Source organism: Armigeres subalbatus, chromosome 2 (assembly GCF_024139115.2).
Source record: "Armigeres subalbatus isolate Guangzhou_Male chromosome 2, GZ_Asu_2, whole genome shotgun sequence".
NCBI lineage: Eukaryota > Metazoa > Arthropoda > Insecta > Diptera > Culicidae > Armigeres > Armigeres subalbatus.
In genome coordinates, this window is record NC_085140.1 from 228898636 (window position 1) to 228916085 (window position 17450).

Here is a 17450-nt window from a genome sequence, read left to right on the forward strand (position 1 = left end):
AAAATTCAATCGTAAATCCAAATTGTTTTAAGAATTATTATTAATTATTACCAGATTCTCTGGATGTGATGCACTGCGCGGCGTTTGTAATGTTCCCAAATGGGTACTTGCACAAAACTTCACGCGACGAAAGAATGTACCTTTCGTGAAGGGTTCGCCGCGTACAATTTAAACAAAATCAGACAATATTATTATTTGCTTGAAAGGAAAAAAGAGAGAGAGAGAGAGAGAGAGAGAGAGAGATCTACCGGCAGCCTCCAATGTAATGATTTTTTTTAAAGTGTCATTGCGTTTATGTTCTAAACGAGGTAAAATATTGTCAGATTTTCTGGATATGATACACTGCGCGGCGTTTGTAATGTTCCCAAATGGGTACTTGCACAAAACTTCACGCGGCGAATGACTGTCGAAAGGTACGGCCGCGCCAAACGATAAGAATCAAGTAAACTGGGTGCAGAAAGCGCGGCGGTACCTTTCATGAAGGGTTCGCCGCGTGCAATTTTGAGAAAATCAGGCAATACATACATAAGTCTCTGTTCGTCTGTCTAAAATGTAGCCCCTAATTATTTTATATCCGTTACATATGCAAGCATGCATTTTGTTTTGTTAGATACGATGGGATTTGCATATCGTGAATAAAATGTAGATGTTGATTCCAAAAAGTTCTAAGACAAACTTTTAGTGGGGGAGGGAAGTTGTTAACCAAAAATTCAAATTGATACAAAATTGAAGAAATAGTAGGGGGTCTGTTCATAATGTATTCTATATTGCTATGTATAAACAATACGCCGATGACATTATGCAATACAAAGAAAATTCACAAACGATGGAGCTCCAGGTCAGAAATGAGCCCACAAATCCTTAAACATAAAAGTCTTATAAACTACATGGCTCTCATAAAAGATAAAATCTCCAATTATGACAATCTAAAAAAATACGAAACTGGAATTAAAGCCCCGTTGATCATAAGGTTCTTCAAAAAGGTCGAAAACCCTCTCTCCCTGGAATAAAGAAATCTCTATGCAACCCAGAACTTTGCTCGGTATATTCATCAAGTACCACCGCAAAGTAAGTAGAATGAATTATCCCCATATAAATGTGTCAGAAAAATCTTATCCCAAAATTTTAGAAATATGAACTAATCAGTATTTTGGTGGTTGCATTCCGAAATCCTAAGAAGAATTACTTTCAGAACCTCGAAAATGGAACTAAAAGCTCCGCTCAGAGCAGATTCGAACCTAAGACGTCCTGAATGAAAGGCCTGAATCAAGACCTCACCTCTATAAACGCTTCGTAATGCAAGTGCGAAAAATGTGCACAACATGTTTCAATTTATCAATCATACCTTCATTGAAGTTTGGTTAAATTCTTTTATTCGAGATATGAATAACAAGGCTGGGAAAAGTGAAGAATCAACAATAGTTTCCCTAGCAACCCGTTCATTTACCCAAGCGTAGCATTCTCGTGTGCAAGCGCACATGTTTGAACCCAAGAAACTCGATGTTTGAACATTGTACATTGCGCCTGGGTGTATCGGAGTTCAGGCTCGTGTTCAGATTGCTATGTGCAAGTTCGAACATAGCAAGCAATGTTGCACCTTGAAGACTGCTAGGCAGGTTTTTGTGAGTGCCGATCAACGACGGATCAGATGTTTAGCCTGCGGATGAGCAAAGAAATGAGCTGTGGCAGATAATGTCCGAACATGGATTTCCGGCGAAACTGATCAGACTGATACGTGCAATGCGGGATGGTTCGAAATCAAGTATTCGGATTGCAGACGAAGTGTCAACGTTGTTTGTGACCTTAGACGGATGATGCAATTCCGAATTAATTGTTCAACATTGCACTAGAAGCCGCTATTAGAAGATCTGGCGTGCAGAGGAACGGCACTAGCATCACATGGTCGCATATGCTCCTGGGCTTTGCGGACGACATCGACCTTATTGGAATCGATCGCAGAGTAGTAGTGGAGGCTTTTGTCCCACAGCTTTTGTCTATGTTTCCCGTAAAGTGAAAATACGGATCGCTGCTGCGAATAGGGCCTCTTACGGATTAGGTAACCAGCTTAGGTCCCGCAGCATGCAGACGGAAACGAAATTTGCTCTACCGCCATCGGGGGTGACAATGGGTCTGGGGGGTGAGAATGGGTCATCACTCTCACCGGCAGCCTGGAGGTCGTAGAGCAAAATCGTGCAAAAAGGTCTCTTATATTTTAGTCTTCTTGCCCTCAAATACATTCAATCCATTCTACAAGCATTCTAAATAGTTGAATTGAAACAGTGACCCATACTCACCCCCATTTGACCCATTGTCACCCCCGACGACGGTATACAAAACTCTGATTCTACCAGTGGCCCTCTATGGACATGAAGCATGGACGATAAAGGAGGCCGACCGGAGAGATTTCGGGGTTTTCGAGCGAAAAGTGGTGCGTACAATACTCGGAGGGAAACTAGAAAATGGTGTGTGGCGCAGACACATGAATCATGAGCTGTATCAAGTATACATAGAAGAAAATATTGTGAATCGTATAAAATACGGCAGACTTTAGTGGGCTGGTCACTTAGTGCGAATGTCGGAAGAAAGAATAGCGAAAACAGTATTCAACAGAGAACCAGATAGGGGCCGGAAACTTCGTGGAAGGTCACGAACACGCTGGCTGCACGCGGTGGTTTCGGACCTGGGGACCCTGAACGTTCAGGGAAACTGGAGGAACATCGCCCAAGACGGACAATTAAGGAGCTCTACAATACGCCAGGCATAGGTATAACGACGTAGCCAATCAGGTATCCAGGTAGGTAACTAATCGATTATTCTCGTTTCTTGTCGATTATTGAATCGATTAATCGTCGATTATCACAACGATTAATCGATTTTTCGAAGTTAAGATCGATTAATTTGCGACTTCTTAATGATGTCGTAAAATCCAGATTGATCGTTTAGTAACTAATCGAAAAAGATATTTTAGTTACCAGATAAAGATTGTCGCTTCGGTTCCCTTTGTTCTGCTATCCGAAACATGTGTGGTATATAACTGTCAAATCGTATGAGTTTTTCCTTCATTGACATTTAGGTCCCCTATGCTCGCCAGCAGAAGATGTTCCGGACAGCGACGACAGCGACAATCTTTATCTGGTAACTAAAATATCTTTTCTAATCGATTACTCTCGATTAAAGGCTACCTTAAGGCCACCTTACACCTCGGGAATTTGGTTCGCGGATTTTTTCCCCATGTATTTTTGCATATGCGCTGTTTTCGGAATTTGGGCACGGAAAATAAAAATCCCGGCCCCCTTTAAAATACACGGGGACCAAATTCCGGCGGAAAATTTTCCCGAGGTGTAAAGGTAGCTTCACACCTCGGGAATTCGGTCGGCGGTATTTTTCCCCATGTATTTTTGCATATGCGATGTTTTCGGGAGTTGGGCACGGAAAATCAAAATCCCGGCCCCATTTAAAATGCACGGGGACCAAAATCCGGCGGAAAATTTTCCCGAGGTGTAAGGTAACCCCCTGACAATAATAGAACAAAAAATGCCAAAGCCTTCATTTCTCCTACGAATGGTATAAAGCAAATGATGAACTTAAACTATATTTTTCAAAAATCACCAAAATAAAGTTAAAAAACAGTGGGAGACGCGAGTCCATCTTTTAAACAGTTGATCGGAGTCCTAAAACGACTAGAAACATTTAATTTCATGTAATTGGAAGAAGTTTTCATTTCGTTATACAAATGCTCCCGCTCCAATGGTAGTGAAGATTAGCATAACCTAGTTAAACTGCTTGTATACGCATTTTATAGAACGTCATCTAGATAATCAATTTATTAATACTGAGAACAAGTTTTATGGTCATAATTTGGTTTATATTACAGTGTCTTAAAGCTATGTAAGTCTTGTGTTCAAATTATCGAGGAACAATCAATGCTGTGTACTGCCTAACACTTGGCGTAGCTCCATCAATCGGCTCATCGGACGGAATAGGATCCCCTTCTGGCACTAAGAAATCAAAGGATTGGAAGAGAGTTGTAATGAAGAGGAAAAGGTTGGCCTTGCCCATCATCTCGCCCATACAGCGATGTCTACCAACGCCAAACGGATGGAAGTTGGGAGGAATGACAATTTTACCATCCTTCAAAAACCGCTCCGGTTTGAAGAGTGTTGGTGATTCCCAGTCATTCAACATCATACCGCGAAACATTCCAACTAGCATTGTATCCTGAAAATGAGATTGGAAGTCATATAAAATACGAGAAAGGCTAGAAAATGAGCGTGTATACGCTACAACAAAGTTACTGAAAGGCTATCATTTCACTTCAAATGCGATTTTTTACCAACATTGACTCCGCCCCAAGAAAATGCTTCGGTTGCTGCTTTGTTTGACCATGTGTGAAGTTGTTCGAACAACCATTTGACAGTTGGTGGTTCGGTTGAAAAAAATCAAAGCGGTTTGATTTTGGTTTGAGCTGTTGGGGGCGGAGTCAAGGTTCGCCGAACATGTTTGAGTATTTGTAGTGAAGTTGCACAAACCCCCATATATTTTTTGATGGTTGGTGCTCAAGTTGGCGCTTTGGTCGTTCGTGTGTGATATTGTTGGTCGAATAAATTAATTGTTCGTGCCGCTGTTTATAAAACTTGGTGGATCAATATACGAGAGGTGAAGTCCATGTTGGTCGAACTGCTTGCATCCCCGTGCATTTTAAGGTAGCCTCACACCTCGGGAATTTGATCCGCGGATTTTTCCACATGTATTTTTGCATATGCGATGCTTTCGGGATTTGAGCACGGAAAATCAAAATCCCGGCCCCATTTAAAGGTAGCCTCACACCTCGGGAAATTGGTCCGCGGATTTTTTCCCCATGTTATTTTGCATATGCGATGTTTTCGGGATTTGGGCACGGAAAATCAAAATCCCGGCCCCATTTAAAATGCACGGGGTTCAAAATCCGGCGAAAAATTTACCCGAGGTGTAAGGTGGCCCTAAAATGCACGGGGACCAAAATCCGGCTGAAAATTTTCCCGAGGTGTAAGGTAGCCTTTAAAGGCTGCCTTACACCTCGGGAAAATTTTCCGCCGGAATTTGGTCCCCGTGTATTTTAAAGGGGGCCGGGATTTTTATGTTCCGTGTCAAAATTCCGAAAACATCGCATATGCAAAAATACATGGGGAAAAATCCGCGGACCAAATTCCCGAGGTGTAAGGTGGCCTTAAATGGGGTCAGGATTTTGATTTTCCGTGCCCAAATCCCGAAAACATCGTATATGCAGAGCCGTAGCGTGGACTTCCAGCGCCCTTGGCGAAACCTTTATTAGGCGCCCCTTACTCAGATGTTAAAAAAAACGTGCTATGAGCAGGGAGATTTAATTTTTTTTTTGCGAGGAGGGTCTAATGAATTTTTGCTTTATGAATTTCTAAAGCCTCTATAACCTGCATATGTTCCAATAGGGAGAGTGTGAGGGTCATTAAAAGACCAGAACATTTCTAGAAATCCGCTGAAGTTTAACGATGTTCTGAAAGATTTAGTAAACTAGCGCAAGTAAAAAAACAGATCCTGTAGTGTTTGGATTCACGACAAAAAAAGGATTTAATTAAAAAAATAAATTAGCTCTCAATTTGTGCTTGCTATTCGATTTTGATTGCTATCGAACCTAGTCACATCAAGAAGAACCCTTGTATGAAGTGGATGACCATCGGAATCGCCATTAGCCCTTTCGATGACGAAAAATTCAATTTCGGAGAGGCTTGGTTTGCAAAAACTACTGATCTTTCAATGAACTTCAACTTTGGAGTGAATTGGTTGATTGTGAGAATAGCGATTGGTCCAAGTCGTATCAAGAACAAACCAATTCCGGAGTGGGTTGATCGATGGCTAGAATAACCAACGGGCCCAATTCAGATCAAGGTATATGTGTTTTTGGAGTGGGTCTGACGGTATTTCGGTGGCACTGTTTGTTTTGGATGAACCAATAAATTTCTACTTTAAAGAAAGTCAGCTACTGATCTCCCTTCCTCTCCCTAATCTGATTTAGCCATCGTTACTGAAATCCCTCGATGCATATTCTCATATTCAGCATACCATCATTTCAAATACTTTTTCCGCTAAAAGCTTTACCAGTTTATAAAAATTATACTGGATCAAGTGCGATCGCATAGTTTATCGGCATAAAATGAGGGAATTTATCTCAAATTCATACAAATTTCTTATCAGAACATCCGTACATCTATTATTAGATAACGGTTTGCATTTTAAAGTCGCGAACAAAAACTATATGTATTTGATCTACGCTTCGCCTTTGGCTTATTGAAGTCCTTATCTGGGGCTCCTTCCCCAAAAGCTTGTTTCATGCTCCTTCCCATTTGCATTTCCTGTTCCTTCCTTTTCCTTCCACTTTCTTTTCCATCAAGTAAATAATGAGACATTCCTAAATTAGGGGAGCATGCCGACGTTTTGATATATTGAAATGTTCTGACCCCGGGAGATCCCAGAAAGGGAATAGCCTAGACCCCAAGCTGCTGGTCTGACCAACGGCAGCTTCCGGGGTGGGCGCAAAATGCCTCCTTTCTCCCAGGTCCCAAGGACTTTATTCTTTACACTTTACCTTTATGGTTTATTCCGCGGTATGGGCGGCGATGAGATACAGTGACAATGGCTTGGTCAGTTAGCAGTGGCAGATGGCGTTAGGTACTGGCGCGACGTGTAGCTTGATGGTCGTTGGTCAGATGGTCGTTGAATGACCCGGCGTCCACGAGGTGTTGCTTCTTGACGATCTTATGGCCGAGATAAATTCCGGAATTTTCATCCGTTGACAAAAGCCGATAATACGGCGTTAGTTGGCACGATACGTGAGAAAAGCTGGGACGAACAATAGCTGTCCTGTCGTTATCAGGACTCCGTATGACAAAATGGCGTTCATTGCGTGGTACCGCCCGTAGAAAGTACCTTCAGTAATACGAGAAGTCCCGGCACCTCTGGGCAGAATGTTAGCAACCTCGGTGATTCTCACTTGGCAGGTCTTGCCAAGCTCGGGGACGATCGGCTTCTTCACTACGCACCGCTCACTGGAAGTCGTCTGCCGACCGGATAGCTTTGGTCCACGGAAGTCGTCTCGCAGATCTGGGGCCAACAGTTGTCAACCCCAGAAACGAATAACCAAACGTTGGCCAGCCAAATGGTAATTCATCGCTCCGGAGGTGCACTTAGGCACGCGGAAAACTACCAGCAACAGGACGCCGATTTACAAGATGGCGTTCTCGTGTTAATACCATCTACAGTTGGTGAGAGGCGTCGAAAAGGCGCAATCACCACACACGCACGTAGCTGGATTCCCACTTAGTTCGTTCCCAAACGTCAAACTATCGGACTGACTATTTGGGCTGATTTACCACTTATCATCAAATTCCGAGTTTCACGAGGAATGGAATAAACTTCAAAGATGCGAGTTGGCTGTAGGTTTTTAGAATCTCGTACCTCTACTGATCGCTTTATTCCTTTCTTCATCGAGCACATATTTTTGATCACCGTATTCATTTGCCACCCACTTTGCCCGTTTTAAAATTACGATTAGACACTAACTTGACAAATTATTTCCCTGCATTCCAACACCATACACAAAGTGATACCATTCGGTAACAACCTGTATCAGTTATTATCGGAACAGGGCCTTCCGAAAATAATATATATATGATTGATTATGTATGTAGTCCCCGAGAGAATCGTAATAAAAGGTTAAATTTATATCATTTTGAACCAGTGAATTTTTGAATAATATGCCATCATTTCCTATAGCGGAATTCTGGATTTTGGCGCCCCCCTAAGGCCAGGCGCCCTTGGCGGGGGCCAACCTGGCCAACCACACGCTACGGCGCTGCGTATATGTTAAAAAAACATGGGGAAAAAATCCGCGGACCAAATTCCCGAGATGTAAGGCTACCTTAAATGCTACCTTAAGGCTACATTACACCTCAGGAAAATTTTCCGCCGGATTTTGGTCGCTGTGCATTTTAAATGGAGCCGGGATTTTGATTTCCCGTGCCCAAATCCCGAAAACATCGCATATGCAAAAATATATGGGGAAAAAATGCGCGGACCAAATTCCCGAGGTGTGAGGCTACCTTTACACCTCGGGAATTTGGTCCGCGGATTTTTCCCCATGTATTTTTACATATGTGATGTTTTCAAAACCCCAGCTCCATTAAAGGTAGCCTCACACCTCGGGAATTTGGTCCGCGGATATTTCCCCCATGTATTTTTGCATATGCGATGTTTTCGGGATTTGGGCACGGAAAATCAAAATCCCGGCCCCATTTAAAATGCATGGGGACCAATATTCGGCGGAAAATTTTCCCGGGGTGTGAGGTGGTCTTAAAGGTAGCCTCACACCTCGGGAATTTGGTCCGCGGATTTTTTCCCCATGTGTTTTTACATATGCGATGTTTTCGAAATTTGGACACGGAAAATTAAAATCCCGGCCCCATTTAAAATGCACGGGGACCTAAATCCGGCGGAAACTTTGCGCTATGTGTAAAGGCTACCTTAAGGCAGTCTAACACCTCGGGAATTTGGTCCGCGGATTTTTCCCCATGTATTTTAACATATGCGATGTTTTCGGGATTTGGGCAGGGAAAATCAAAATTCCGGCCCCATTTAAAATGCACGGGGACCAGAATCCGGCGGAAAATTTTCCCGAGGTGTAAGATAGCCTTCACACCTCGGAAAAATTTTCCGCCGGATTTTGGTCCCCGTGTTATTTAAATGGGGGCGGGATTTTGATTTTCCGTGGCCAAATCCCGAAAACATCGCATATGTAAAAATACATGGGGAAAAATCTGCGGACCAAATTCCCGAAGTGTTGGAGTGTAATGGGATGTTCTAGCTGCTAGACAGTGGGGTCCCTACTCCCTCACAGAGTGGGAGGGGTTGCTAAAGCTGGATAGTAATGTCGGTGGGGATTCTATCACAAACGCCCGAATGACACTCTCCCGAATTCCATTCGCCCGAATGACAAACGCCCGAATGTAATAGTCGCCCGAATTCCATTCGCCCGAAAAGACCAAACGCCCGCAAAGACCATTCGCCCGAATGGACCATTCGCCCGAATAGGTCATATATTTATGTATACCTTCAGATTCTATAACAACATATTATTTTTCCTAATCATATTAAAAGAAAAAATATGCTAATCACCTGGAATATATGAACGTACCAGTTTGTCTAGTTTTTCATTCTTTTCTGCTATTTTAGATGTATTCTTAGCCTACAGTGGTCGCATTTCTTTCTTCTAGTTGGAACTGTTTTGGAACGCTGTAAAACGGAGGACTTCCTCGTTTCAAAAGCGTATTCCATTTATTGTGCCACCCTAAAATGTTATTGGAAGTTCGAGGAATACTGTTTAGGGTATTTTCGATGCTAAGCCTAAGGTCATTAGGCCGAATGGTCATTAGGCCGAACTAGAAGTACGAGGTAAAAAGTGTGAAAAACCAAGTGAGACGTGAGAAGGGAGTAGTGAGAAGTGAAAAATAAGAAGTAAAAAGAAGTGAGGAGCACGAAGTTAGAAATGAGATGTGAGAAGTGAGATGGGGGAAGTGAGAAGTGAGAAGTGAGAAATGAGAGGTGAGAAGTGAGAAGTGAGAGGTGAGAAGTGAAAAGTGGGCAGTGAGGAGTGAAGAGTGAGAAGTGAGAATTGAGAGGTAAGAAGTGTGGAGCAATAATTGAGAAGTGAGTAATGAGAAGTACGAATGGAAAAAGATGAGAAAAGAAGAAAAAGAGATGGAATAAAAAAGAAGAAAAGGAAGAAGGAAGAAAAGAGTGATGGAAAATAGAAAGAGTGAAGAGTGAGAAGTGAGAAGTGAGAGATAAGAAGTGTGGAGCAATAATCGAGAAGTGAGTAATGAGAAGAACGAAGGAAAAAAGATGAGAAAAGAAGAAAAAGAGATGGAAGAAAAAAGAAGAGAGAAGGAAAAAATGAGTGAAGGAAAATAGGAAAAAGATAAAATGAAGAAAACAGGTAGAAAGGAAAAGAAAGGAATAAGACAGAAGGAAGAAAGAAGGATGAAAGAAGGAAGAAAAAAGTAAGAAAGAAGGACAAAAAAAGAAGAAGGAAAGAAGAAAGAATGGAGAAAAACGGAAGAAAGAAGGAAGAAAAAGGGAAGAAAGAAGGAAGAAAGAAGGGAGGAAGAAGCATGAAAGAAGGAAGAAAGGAAGAAAAAAGAAGGAAGAAAGGAAGAAAAAAGAAGGAAGAAAGAAGGAAAAACGAAGGAAGAAAGAAGGAAGTACGAAGGAAAAAAGAAGGAAGAAACAAGGAAGAAAGAAAGAAGAAAGAAGAGAGAAAAAGGGAAGAAAGAAGGATGAAAGAAGGAAAAAAGAAGAAAAAAAAGAAAGAGAAAAAAAGAAGAAAAAAAGAAGAAAGGAAGAAACAAGGAAGAAAGAAAGAAGAAAGAAGGAATAAAGGAAGAGGGAAGAAAAAAGGAAGAAAAAAGGAAGAAAGAAGGGAGAAAGAAGTATGAAAGAAGGAAGCAATAAGGAAGAAAGAAGGAAAAAATAAGGAAGAAAGAAGAAAAAAGAAGGAAGCATAAAGGATGAAAGAAGGAAGAAAGACGAAAGAAAAAAGGAAGAATAAAAACAGGAAAGAAAGAAAGGAGGAAAGAAAAGAAGGAAGAAAGAAACACGGAAGAAATAAAGAAGGAAGAAAGAAGAAAGAAAGAAGAACGAAGGGAGAAAAAGGAAGAAAGAAAGAAGAAAGGAGGAAGAAAGAAGAAAAAAGGAAGATACAAGGAAGAAACAAGGAAGAAACAAGGAAGAAACAAGGAAGAAGAAAGAAGGAAAAAAGGAAGGAAGAAAGAAAGAAAAAAGAAGGAAGAAAGAAAAGGAGAGGGAAGAAAAAGGAAGAAATAAGTAAGAAAGAAGGGAGAAAGACCATGAAAGAAGAAAGAAAGAAGGAAAAAGAAGGAAAAAGAAGTAACAAAGAAGGAAGAAAGAAAGAAGAAAGAAAAGAGAAGGAATTAACTTCTCACTTCTCATTCGGCCTTTGACACCGGTATTTTCATAGACCGACCATAGTGAAGGGGAGAAAAGTGGGAGTCTAGTAGTCTTTTTGTGCGTTGATTGGCGACCATTCACATGAGTCCACTACGTTAGGCATAAGTACGTTAGGCATAATGCATGTTACACATTACGGACGTTAGAGATAATGTACGTAAGGCATAATGGTCGTTTGGCATAATTCTGCCTTCTTTATGTCATGGGCTGTTCTTTGGGTCATTTATGTATAACGTCCATTTGCCTCACGGGTACACCCCATTCACATAATACTTGCTTACATAAAAAAATACGTTTCTTTGGGCAAGATTTTCGAACCTCCTTGAATGCCTTTGTTATATCTTAACATGAAAAAAGTGCTAAGATAACAAACTTTTTATAGGCAAGTTGAAGTCTGTAATCCTTCCCGTATGCCGATTGTAATCCCAATCGCTGATGTTTTCTAAAAAAAACAAAACTTTGGTTGAGGAGAAAGAAACATCCTTGAAAAATGAAATTAGGACGACACGTTCCTCAGCATTAATCTCAACCATCCTAAAATCCAATAGTATATACTCTGGATCTAACGTATACTGATAAATTTTGTTCCATCAATGAACAAAAGGCTGTATCATACGTTCCCGTGTTTTAGCATTAATACCAAGGGACCGAATCAACGGTTTTGACCTTTGCCTACAGTTCCGTGAATTGTGAACACTTGAGCAAATTGTTGTGGAGCAGTTGAGAATGTTCCGTCAATTATCCAAATCTTGGCTTGTGCTTACAACACTGAATGATGGGTTGTAGGAAACAGAAAGATCTCCCCATCATTACCATGGATAATCGATTGCAAGAAAGGTTCTGCGTCCAATGTTGTCATATAGCATCTGTCGATATGCGTATTTGTGCGTAACATTCTGATGGTTATAATAGTTCATCACGTTGTCACAGGCGTTACATTATACGACGTGGCTCGTTTTTGCTTATCTTTAAAACGAATTTTGCTTGAACCTTAATACTTATGAAAGAAATCATGTATTTAATACATTTAGAAAGAACAATGTATGAAGAAAAGAAGGATGAATTCCTATTTGCGCCTCTCATTTTTGACAATTGGTTTGAATAAATACGCTTGCAACGTTATTTTTCACTACAGCTCTAATTATTCCGTCGGGTTTAGATTCATTTCAGGATGTTTGTGGACCGGTATAAGTGACCAGCATACATAAAACATATTTTAATATCTGATTCTCTCAACAATGCTAAGCGATTGAAACTGACTTTTTTCTATGTGAATGGATTGCAAGACAGTGATGAGTAGCTTTTATTTATAATCAAAGTTAAATGGGGCTCTACACCTCGGGAAAGTTTTCCGCCGGATTTTGGTCCCTGTGCCCTGAGGAAAAAATCTGCGGACCAAATTTCCCGAGGTGTGAAGCTTATGTATACGTATACACCCGATTCTGTTTTTACACGGATTTTTTTTACACTGCCGTGTGGAAAAAATCCCATACAAAATTTTTGCAAAGTTGCTCCATTTTGCATGATTTGTCGAGAAATCATAAAACTTTTTTTACACGGATTTTCAAATTTTGAACTGAAAACTTTTTTACACGGAACGCATCTCCCGTGTAAAAAAGAATCGGGTGTATAAAGAAATCAAGTCATTATTTGAATATTATGAAAAAGAAAGTACATACTGTCGTTATTTTTCTTATTATTTCACACATAAACGAAACGAATATTTAGATAAATATGAGCGACGTGTACAACAAAATATGAGATAAGTAGGAAATCAAATATACTATTTCTTTTTATTAGTCACAAAAAATCTTTTCATCAAGTAAGGTGAAGAGTTTATTCGGGCATATAATCTATTCGGGCGAATGGTCTTTTCGGGCGAATGGTCTTTTCGGGCGAATGGTCTTTTCGGGCGTTTGGTCTATTTGGGCGAATGGAATTCGGGCGTTTGTCATTCGGGCGAGTGTCATTCGGGCGTTTGTGATAGAACCTCGGTGTGATGGTTCCTTCTCTTCTATATAGAGCGGAATGATTGGTGCAGTGTACTATATTTGGTTTAACGAAGTTTACGTCGAGCGGCCGTGCCTTGTATACAACCCTAAATCATTTTTATTTAACCTTTCCGCGAGTGTAAAGGTAGCCACACACCTCGGATATTGGGTACGCGGAATTTTTTTTTGATAAGGTTTTTCATGGCAACCGTGCACACACCCATACACACTAGGGTGGTTCAAAAAATCGATTCTGCTCCACAGCGCTCATCTGATTCTTTATCGCATTCTGAGTGTACACTGAAAATTTGAGCTCATTTGGATTAAAACTGATTTAGCACAAGCTGTTTCAAGTTTGCATGCAAATTAGTATGGGGAAATCTATTTTTTCATTATACTGATAATGACGCTTCCCCATGGCAGGTTAAAAGAAATTCTACATAGCTAAAAAAATATTCAAGAGCTTTTACTCAGTGAAAACCGAATCTTAATCAATCGTTTCAATAATTAGTAGTCGAATTTAATTTATACCGTGGTTTTTTGGAGCTGATTGCGTAACTCCTCAACAGGCAACATTGCTGCTCGTGGCGCGAAAGATAGCACACAACAATTCAGGCTACTATGTTGCACTGCACGTTTCAGTGATGCCCTCAAAGAAGTTTAACGATCATGACTAACGATTCGCGACCTATCGTAAAATCGATTACTAATTATTGGGGCCATTAATTAACATGCGGTTTCCGTTGGATGAAAGCTGTTGAGTATTCCTTTTAGCTATGTAGGTTTTCTTTTAACACGCGTTTAATGGGGAAGCCTCATTAACAGTATAATAAAAAAAATTCCCCATACTAATCTGCATGAAAACTTGAAACGGCTAGTGCTAAATCAGTTTTAATCCAAAAGAACTCAAATTTTCAGAGGACACTCAGAACATGACAAAGAATCAGATAAGCGCTGTGGAGCAAAACCGATTTTTTGAACAACCCTAATACACACATACATACATACACACAGACAGACATTTGCTCAGTTCGTCGAACTAAGTCGATTGATATATAACACCATTGGGCTCTGAGCCTTCTATAAAAGGTTCGTTTTTGGAGTGAAATGAAAGCCTTTCGATATAACTTTGTTGTAAGGGAAAAGCAAAAGAATATAATAAAGAATGAAATGTGATTACAAATGAAATTATGGCATTAGAAACAATGTGTAAATCAACCAAACCGTGGGAATTTAATGTTACCATATTCATTCGACAACATTCGCACAAAATATGTTGATTATTAAAAATGATTTGGAAGTACTTTACTTTTGGAATATCGTATCCGCATAGCTTTGTATCTCGCAGGGCTCGATGGGGAATACCAAAGGTATTCGCCATGAACATACGCAGGGCTTCAAGCACGACTGCTTCACAGTATGGCAAGCTAAAAATAAAAATAAGAAGAAATTAATTGGGAAAGAACAAAATGAAGGCTTGTAAAACACTTGAACAAATAAAGTACGATTGTTGGAACTATCGTACCATAAATTTGTACCGTATTTTACTCTAAAAACGATCTATAGTTAAAATGAAACAACATATTAGTTCGAGTGTAAAACAAGTCTTCAGTAATCTGTAGTATGTATGGAATACGGGATAAATAACATGTTATTCAAATTATGATTCAGGGTCATTTGGGTAAATGCCAACCGTCCGAATGCCGTTTGGCCGAATGCTTTTTGGCTCGAAGGAAAATAGAAAAAACACAAAAAAGGAAGAAGAAATAGCAAGAAAGAAAAAGGAAGAAGTCGGAATTGTAAGGTGATCAATAATAAAAAAGGAGAAGTAGGATTTGAACTGTTTGAAATTTTGAACGAAATTAAAAGAAAAAAAATGAATAAGAAAAAAGAGCGAAAAAAGATAAAACGAGGGATAAATATTTGAAGAAAAGAACAAGGAAATAGGAAGAAAGAACGAGGATAAAAAAGAAGAATAAAAATAAGAAAGGAGGATAATGTAAGGAAGAATGAAGTAAGAAGAAGAAAGAAAGACGCGGAAGAAGGAAGAAAAAAGAAGGACGAATATGTTTGATGTATTCGGCCAAATGACATTCGTTGAAACGATCTGGCACCCCAATTATCGACCAAAAAACTGTCATAGGTGAATAACATGCTACGAAATGATACTATGTGTAAGGAACTAAAGCACAGTGTACTCTATATCTGTACATGTGTTTTGCTGCCTTTGATCGCATAGCTGGTAATTAAAAAAAAACATTCATACTGACTTCACTCTATCCTCTAACGTTGGAAGGCGATTTCGTCCTACGACGTCATCTAATTCCCTTTGTACTTTAAGTTGCGTCTCACGTTGCCTCACCAGATGCAGGAATGCGAATCCTAATGTTTTTGTAGTGGTTTCCGAGCCGGCGATGAACATATCTAAACAAACTGCTAACAGTTGCTCTTGCGAAAAGCTTTCTGGAACTTCTCGATTAGATCGCAGCATTTTCAAATAGACATCCATCAAATCACGTGGCTCGTCAGTCTCATTGAAAGATTGTTTGTGATTCTCCACTTCCGCTCCAATAAACTTGTGCATAAGATTGTGTATATCAACAAATTGCTTGTAACCAGAAAGTTTCGGTGCGAAAAATCGCATGAACGGAAAATGACTAAATAGTGCACCCATCATATCAATATTGGCGAACAATTCATGTAGTAGCGATTGGAGATATTTCAAATCTTTATTTTCTTTGGTATATCGAATTCCAGCCATCATCAACCATAGTGTGTTCAGGATATACACCGAAAAAACGCTTTGCATTCGTACAAGTGCCGAACCGTTTCCAGCTTTCACCATCGCATTGAAATCGTTTTTCACGAATTCGGCTTCATTTCCAATGATTTCGGCCATTCCCTTCCTGGCAAATCCAAACTCCTTCAGGTGGCGGACTATGAAGCGCCTTTGTTCCTGCCAAAACTCTTCGTCGGTCAGTAAAACACCTCTACGCAGACCCCAGGTACGCGTTTCATAGAATATTCCAGTCGGCCTTCCGTCGAGATCCTCATTGTTCATCATTTCACGCAACGAATCGCCAGAGATAGCCATAACAGTCTTGTCTTTGCCAACTTTAAAACCAATCACTCCCTTGTGATCGTAGTTTGAAGCAATCAGCTTTATAGCTTTGCACAGCATTCCTGTTTTCTGTCGGGTACGCGCTATCTCTAAAGCGCTTCCGATGATTGGGTACCATTTTGGGCCCGGTGGGAAATTTGGTGGTTTGATGCAATCCAGATATAGAAATACCACGAAAACTATAATGAAACAAGCGAGATAGTACCAGAACATTGATTTTTGATACCGGCCCTAATGGTGAGATTGTTGGAAAAGTGATCTGTAAATAGAATTGAGAGATCGGTATTGTCAATATGTAGATGCATGATCCTGGATAATCAAAATTGAATTAATCAAAGTCGAACTTGTGTGTAAGTCTAGATGTGAGCAAACGGAGCCAGAAATTACATGATTATCATGATTTTCAAGAAGCTCAAGGATTAAAAAGCTAAGAAACGAAAAATGTGTAATTTTACTGATATGGTGGATAGGTCTTATTATCATTACGTTCATTGTAAAACTCTTCGTCGAACGCAACTTCTTCTTTGTCCTATTGGCATTATATCCACACTGGAACATTGCCTTCTCGCTCCAAAGTGCTCATAAGCAGTTCCACAGCAATTCATCTTGAGATTTCTATCTTTGCATTCATATATCATGAGGCAAACACGATTAGAAAGAAAGTTGAGAAATGTCCAACCCGAAAATTTCATTGACCGTACCGCATCATACCGCACGACTAAGGAAGGCAACTTGTTGGTAACAAATCGAAAAAAAAACCAAATAGCTATTGTCTGCTGAAAGCCAATCTGGCTATTTTTCAATAGGAAACAATGGAACAGAAATCGCCATCGAATGCAAAATGTTTCAATTGCTCAATACTCAACTCAACTCAATAGATATGAATAAGTATCTAAAAAATGAACGAGTCACATACACAAATAGATTTCACTGAAGCTTCAATTACTTAGCTCCGAAGAACTAAGATAGAGACCGTGAAGAGACGGAGCAACTGTACCGCGCTAATAACACACGATAGTTCTATGAGAATTTAAACCGCTCACGTAAGGGTCACATGCCACAGCCTGATATGTGTAAGGACATAAGCGGGTACCTTCTTACAAACGAGCGTGAGGTGTGGATGAAGTTTATGTTTTATTTTACAACTGCGATTTTCATTCTGTTTTTCTTGAATAAAGTATAAAACAATCTCAGTTATATAAAGTACTATAGTAAATATTCCTATGGATATTTTAGGTTCTCCGAATTATCCTGGAGTCTTGATCATATTGCCTACCAGGTAAATTACGCCCGGTATGAAACCA

At 40.1% G+C, this 17450-nt stretch overlaps 1 protein-coding gene across 8 annotated transcripts in view; it reads right to left on the reverse strand.

Moving 5' to 3' along the window:
- Nucleotides 1–3814: 3814 nt before the first annotated feature.
- The window catches only part of LOC134215990 (probable cytochrome P450 303a1), an 89772-nt gene continuing 76136 nt past the window's right edge, over nucleotides 3815–17450 (reverse strand). For 3 of the 8 annotated variants that reach the window (XM_062695039.1, XM_062695038.1, XM_062695040.1), the window contains 3 exons: nucleotides 15296–16405; nucleotides 14335–14452; nucleotides 3815–4218 (listed from right to left, as the gene is read on the reverse strand). In XM_062695039.1, the coding sequence (XP_062551023.1) occupies nucleotides 3907–4218; nucleotides 14335–14452; nucleotides 15296–16359 (1494 nt within the window). In that variant the 5' untranslated portion in view covers nucleotides 16360–16405 and the 3' untranslated portion in view covers nucleotides 3815–3906. The remainder of the gene's footprint in view (nucleotides 4219–14334; nucleotides 14453–15295; nucleotides 16406–17450) is intronic. The other 5 variants (XM_062695041.1, XM_062695043.1, XM_062695042.1 and 2 more) reach the window with 2 other exon arrangements.